At 36.9% G+C, this 7,482-nt stretch overlaps 1 protein-coding gene across 1 annotated transcript; it reads right to left on the minus strand.

Annotated features, from left to right (window-relative positions):
- Positions 1–1,846: 1,846 nt before the first annotated feature.
- LOC131858838 (uncharacterized) lies at positions 1,847–3,679 on the minus strand. Its single transcript, XM_059212295.1, has one exon. The coding sequence runs from the start codon at positions 3,677–3,679 to the stop codon at positions 1,847–1,849; it is 1,833 nt and encodes a 610-aa protein (XP_059068278.1).
- Positions 3,680–7,482: the final 3,803 nt, after the last annotated feature.

Raw genomic sequence — 7,482 nt, forward strand, 5'->3', positions numbered from 1 at the left:
CCACTTAATGCAGAGGGTTAGGGGTTTTAGGTGATTTCAAGAAAATATGTTTTCAAATGCTTCACACTCCTTGCAGTTACCTAGTGTTTCCAAGGCACCTCAATGGTTTTAAAAGGGCAAATCTCAATCCACTCTCCACAATGACTCCTAAGGTTTTTAAACACCTATCCCAACCCAATCCAACAAGATTCAACTAGTTTCAAAGGTTCAAGTCTTCACCATGCTCTTAAACCCCACTATGTCTGGTACTAGCCCTAGAGCCCCAATTAGGCCACCTGAGGCTGAAATAAATTGTTTTCTCCAACTTTTCCCAAATAACTCCAAAAAAAAAATATATTTTCAGACACCCTTTTCGGCTTACTACAACATATCAAAGATTGAGGGTAGGTTGTTTTGGACCGTGCCTTTGCTGTCCTAAGATTGAGACAAATTTGCTTGCCAAAAACCCAAGTTTTACAAAGCAAGTGTAAGAAATAATTCTTCCCCAATATTGAAACTCTCAAAAATGTTTAGTTATGCCTCAAAACTAAGTAATATCCAATAAAATTGGTTCTATGTGCTCTTTTAATGTGCAAACCCCAAAACCCTCACCATTCGTCTCCAAAACCAAGGATTTTCTAATTAAGACCTTTCCAATCACTTCCAGGGCTCATTCAAAGTCCCTACACCATCTCCTTGGTCATATTAACCAACTTCAATCATCAAACTACCCTCTCCAAGAGGTAGATCTTCTGCTGCTATAAGTTTGCTATGCTTCCTACTCACTTCTCCCTCATCAAACTCATGGTGTACACCTGTTAAAACACACTTCCTAAATTTTTTTTGGTTAGGATCATAATGTACATGTTAGATAGAGCCTCCTCTATGAGAAATGGGACCTTACATCCATAGAAGGGCTCCAAATTGCATTTTGGGCCTTCAATGCCAATGACACAACCCAGAAATGAAAGGCACAGTCAGCACTAAAATGAAAGGTCTGATCAAAACCTTCTATAAAAGAATTAAAATAAACATTTAACACTGATCTCTAAATGCCTACTTCATCCACCATGAATATACAACACTCCCAATCAATAAATCATCAAAAAACCAATGGAAATGCAAGAAAAATTGGTTTTTTTATTGCTTTTACTATTCTGTCCGTACTAGATCCGTACAATGCATCAACACCCACCAAAATGACATCCAAATTCTTTATAATATCTCCCATAACCAACCCATATAGTTATTTTTCATTAAAAATGCTTAAACTAACAAATTTGTCTTTTCCCTCCAAAATGACACTAGCCACTATTTTTGAATTTTGAATTTAAAACTCTTATGAAATGGACTTCTACCCCAACCTAATGACTTATAAAGGATCAAAATGATTTATCAAATAGGTCTAAACACCTTTGAGACCCTTCCCAATTCTATATCCATGAAACCCTATATTTGGTCCTATGGCCTTATTAGGTCCATTAGGACAATTAATCATTATATTAGGATCATTACAATAAAATGCCATAATTGGCTTCAAGACATCATAGTTGAGTCTATTAGACCCATACACCTCATTTTCATGCTTCCATGGTGTCCTCCAAGTTGTCTTCATGCCTAGTGCTCCTGCACCATACTCCCCACCAAACAAAGAACTCTTGTCCCAAGAGTGACCAGTCTTGTGCCAACCACCTAATGATGATGTCTTCTGATTTTCAATAGGGAAAAGGTACTCTCCAAAGGTAATCTTCCTCCTGCTGCAACCTGCATTCACTTTACCAAAAGCATTAGTATCAAAAAGCTGATTTTGAGTCCCTTGTCTAAGACCTTGTGTCTTCACCTCTTCTTGCCTCCTCTTATCACTGTTCTAATTTGATATCATCTGCAAACTCAGAGGTTTAACCACATCTCTCTTCTCATTCACCGGGTAATCAATACCCCCAACTCTTATGCTATTGAAACTACAACCATGCTGCTCTTTAAGATTGTTATTTTGCTGCAACTTTGTTTTGTTCTTCCAACTGGTATCATTGTCCTCTTTACCCTGCTCACACAACCTGATTTTGTCTCCAAAACAAATTACATTATGCTCATACTTCTCCCTACAAGGCGAAGGTGTTAAACAATATCTCTTACTACCCTTATGCACCAAGTATGTATTTGTATATCCATCATGGATTGTCCTCCTCAAGTATTGCCATGGTCTACCCAAAATTATATGTCCACAAGTCATAGGTATAACATCACACAAAACTTGATCATGATATGGACCAATTGAGAAATCAACATAAGCCCTATGACTAATCATTATATGCTGCTCTTGACTAACCCAAGTGGCATTATAAGGATTAGGATGATCAAATGTTTGCAATCCCAACTTAGAAACCATATCAAACGAAACAAGATTATCATGTGAGCTAGAATCAATAATCAACTTACATATCTTACCCTTACTCAAGCATTGTGTCCTGAAGATGGATACCTGATTTGATGTTTGCTGCTGCAATTTACCTCTTCTGATCATAAGAAAATCTCCCTCTGTTATAGGATAGGCTTTCAATGGTTCTTTGTCTTCTTTCTTGTCTTCTTCTTCACATGTCAAATGAACTCTTCTATCTTTGCCTCTATCAGCTTCATCCCATTTAGGACATTTGAAAGATGGATGTCCAACTTCATTACAATGGTAACACCTACCTATGAATACATGTGATCCTCTTCCACTACCAAATCTACCTCCTCCTCTATAACTATAACCACCTCTTTGTTCTGATGTAGACTCTTTGTCCTTATTGTCTTGTCCTTGTGATTCATTTGCAGACCTTCCTCCTCTTCCTCTCATAGATCCTCTACCTCTTGTGCCCCCTTGTCTCTCTTGTTTTCTCTTCAACTTCTCCTTAGCCCTTATTGCAAGTTGGAAACAATCTCCCAATGTCTGTGGAACATTCAACCCAATCTCATCCTGCAAATTGTATCTCAGCCCATTCAAATACCTTGCCACCTTTTCATCTTCATCCTCTACTCCTCCTCTAATGCTCAATTTGTGAAACTGCTCTGTGTATGTCATCACATCCATGTCTCTTTGTTTGAAGTTTTGTCTCATCCTCTTTGTTTGTATAGCAAAATCTGATGGTAGAAATTGTTCCTTCATCATTGATTTCATCCTTTCCCAACTTGTAATCTTATTCAATCCTCTTGTTATCCTGTCAACCTGCACACCACTCCACCATGTTAAAGCAGTACCTCTCAACTTAGCCTCTGCAAATCTCACCTTCTTATCATCATTAGTATCTTCCAACTCAAAGTAGTTCTCTAAGGCCTCTATCCACCCTAGCACTTCCTCACTGTCCATTCTTCCCTGGTATATAGGTAAATCAATATGACCTTTTATTCCACCACCTTGGACTACCTTTAGTAGTCTCACTAACCTCCTCTCTTCAGGATCTTCTTCATCCCTCCTAGTCTCTTCATGTTCACCACCTTCATTGTGTGCTTCAAGATTCTCATTGTTTTTTTCCATCCTAGGTTGTTCCCTTTCCTTCTCTAAGGCTTCAATCCTTGCTATTAGTTGCAATCTCTCCCTTCTTTTCTGTCTATCCTCTCTCTCCATTGTTGCTTCAAGTTCCCTCCTTTCCCTCTTCTCTCTTTCAAGGGCTTCCTTCAACTCTTCAATTTCCCTAGCCATTTGATTCTTCGGTGCCATCTTGTCAAAACCTTCCCAAAAGATCTACTCACTACTCTAATACCAATTTGATGCAGAGGGTTAGGGGTTTTAGGTGATTTCAAGAAAATATGTTTTCAAATGCTTCACACTCCTTGCAGTTACCTAGTGTTTCCAAGGCACCTTAATGGTTTTAAAAGGGCAAATCTCAATCCACTCTCCACAATGACTCCTAAGGTTTTTAAACACCTATTCCAACCCAATCCAACAAGATTCAACTAGTTTCAAAGGTTCAAGTCTTCACCATGCTCTTAAACCCCACTATGTTTGCTACTAGCCCTAGAGCCCCAATTAGGCCACCTGAGGCTGAAATAAATTGTTTTCTCCAACTTTTCCCAAATAACTCCAAAAACAAAATATATTTTCAGACACCCTTTTCATCTTAGTAAAACATATCAAATATTGAGGGTAGGTTGTTTTGGACTGTGCCTTTGCTGTCCAAAGATTGAGACAAATTTGCTTGCCAAAAACCCAAGTTTTACAAAGCAAGTGTAAGAAATAATTCTTCCCCAATATTAAAACTCTCAAAAATGTTTAGTTATGCCTCAAAACTAAGTAATATCCAATAAAATTGGTTCTATGTGCTCTTTTAATGTGCAAACCCCAAAACCCTCACCATTAGGCTCCAAAACCGAGGATTTTCTAATTAAGACCTTTCCAATCACTTCTAGGGCTCATTCAAAGTCCCTACACCATCTACTTGGCCATATTAACCAACTTCAATCATCAAACTACCCTCTCTAAGAGGTAGATCTTCTGCTGCTATAGGTTTGCTATGCTTCCTACTCACTTCTCCCTCATCAAACTCATGGTGTACACCTGTTAAAACACACTTCCTACAAATTTTTTGGTTAGGATCATAATTTAAATGTTACATAGAGCCTCCTCTATGAGAAATAGGACCTTACATCCATAGAAGGGCTCCAAATTGCATTTTGGGCCTTCAATGCCAATGACACAACCCAGAAATGAAAGGTACAGTCAGCACTAAAATGAAAAGTCTGATCAAAACCTTCTATAAAAGAATTCAAATAAACATTTAACACTGATATCTAAATTCCTACTTCATCCACCATGAATATACAACACTCCCAATCAATAAATCATCAAAAAACCGATGGAAATGCAAGAAAAACTGGTTTTTTATTGCTTTTACTGTTCTATCCGTACCAGATCCATACAATGCATCAACACCCACCAAAATGAAATCTAAATGCTTTATAATATCTCCCATAACCAACCCATATAGTTATTTTTCATTACAAATGCTTAAACTAACAAATTTGTCTTTTCCCTCCAAAATGACACTAGCCACTATTTTTGAATTTTGAATTTAAAACTCTTATGAAATGGACTTCTACCCCAACCTAATGACTTATAAAGGATCAAAATGATTTATCAAATAGGTCTAAACACCTTTGAGACGCTTCCCAATTCTATATCCATGAAACCCTATATTTGGTCCTATGGCCTTATTAGGTCCATTAGGACAATTAATCATTATATTAGGATCATTACAATAAAATGTCATAATTGGCTTCAAGACATCATAGTTGAGTCTATTAGACCCATACACCTCATTTTCATGCTTCCATGGTGTCCTCCAAGTTGTCTTCATGCCTAGTGCTCCTGCACCACCACCCCTAGAGGACTGTCGAGTCCTCGCCAGAGGTGTGTAAGGAACCTGAGATGACTGATCTCACCTCTAACCCTAAGACTACCACTTCTTGTGCTTTGCACCTTGCTGGATTTGTGGAGGCCTCTACCTATATTTTTTCTATGACTGTTGTGGAGGAGGGGGTTTGGAGAACCCTGATGTGTGCCTGTTATTACCCTTCCAATGGGGTTTCTAAAACCCATATGTCTGGGGTATAGGGTTTCGGTTCTAGAACTGATCCCTTGTATCTTGTGGCTTGACCTTAATCTCCTCTACTATGAAGGCCTTCTCCACAACAACCCAAAGGCTCCCTAGAGTGGACATCCTCACTAGTCCTACTATGCTGACATTCATCCCTCTGATAAAATGGTTGACGAGAAGCTTCTCATCTTTCAGGTAGTCCACGTATGGCAAGAGATTGAAGAACTTGCTCTCGTACTGGGTCACTGAGAGACCCTTCTGCTAGAGGTCATGGAACTCATCTATCCTACGCTATTTGTAATGCTCTAACAAGTACCTCTCTCTGAACCTCTCTGTAAAAATCTTCCATGTGAGGGTATCTGCAAATAAACCACAATTATATTCCTCCTGCCTCCACCATGTGGAGGTTGTTCCTCTCAATAGGTGGACTGCTACACGTGCCTTTAGATTGCTCTCATAGGAGCACAATGCAAAGCACCTATCTAGGCTCAAAAGCCAAGCCTTAGCTTCTACCCCATCAGTAGATCTCCCAAAAGATGGTGGCTGGAGACACATAACCTCTCTGATTAGATCCCTTGTATCCTGACATGCTCTCTCATAATACACTGGCTCTGCCACTGGATTTGGTCTTGGTAGGTGCACAGTCTCAATCTCATGCCCAGCCTGACTCTCTATGGGATTAGGAGGTGGAATCCTACTCCATTCCCTATCTGCTGATCTATGGCTCCCTGAGTTATAGTTTTCAACATGATGATCCTCTGCTAGAAGCCTATCCTGGACTATCCCTATCAGGTTTTGGAGTGCTAATAAGATGCCTTAGTTTGGGTCAACCAGCTGTTCAGGAGGATCCTCTAGGTTCCCTTCTAAAACCGATTTCTCCCTATCGACCTCTTCGTGTGCCATGCATACACTCCTAGGAACCCTCCCGCGCTTGTGAGCTTGTCACGTAGTCGAAGGCATCCTTTAAGAGAAAATAAAATAAAATAAATTAATAAATAAATTTTTATTTTATTTGGAGAAATATTTTATTAATTAATTAAAATTGAATAGCATAAAAAATTAATATTATATAATCAATTAAATAATTAAAGTGAAATGTAATGGACAAAGGTTCCTAGCATTGGAAACCTTGCTCTGATACCAAAATGTCATGCCCAAACTTTTGGGCACGAATGGAATAAATTTTTTTTTAAGCATAACCTAATGAAACTAAGTTTGCTAAAATAGCGCAGTAACAAATCTTGTCTTAACTATGTTTGAATACCTTTTTAACTAAAGTTAATCTAAAACAACTATATGAGGTAAGCGAGATAATCTAGATTACATGTGACATATTAACTCTCCAAAGAAATTATTATTATCTCAACAATTAATAAATAGATAAATCCATTTAAGCAAAAATCTCTAATTAAATTGATAAGAGATATTATAATGTGTAGTAGTAGGATATAAATTGGTAAGAGATATTATAGATTATGTAGTAGTAGGATATAAATTGATAAGAGATATTATAGATTAATTAATTAAATTAACTCTAGCCCTTAGATTTTTAAAACACCTATATTTCAATTTAACAATAATTATAATGTGTATTAAATTTCAACTATAGTGCCAAATAAATCTTTAAAGAAAATAACCCTATCACATTTAATCTTGAAGAGCCTATATTTAGGTGGACTAAAGTTAATCCCCTATGGCCAAAAATATTACAAAAGAAATTGTTATAATTTCCTAATTTATAAAGCTTCAAAAGAATTAAAATTTAAAACATCATATTTAAATGTTTATATAAACATAAAATAATCAATCTAAAGTTAGAGATTATACATTCATATATATATATATATATATATATATATATATATATATATATATATATATATATATATATATATATATATATATATATATATATATATATATATAT

This window comes from Cryptomeria japonica, chromosome 10, assembly GCF_030272615.1.
Source record: "Cryptomeria japonica chromosome 10, Sugi_1.0, whole genome shotgun sequence".
Lineage (NCBI taxonomy): Eukaryota > Viridiplantae > Streptophyta > Pinopsida > Cupressales > Cupressaceae > Cryptomeria > Cryptomeria japonica.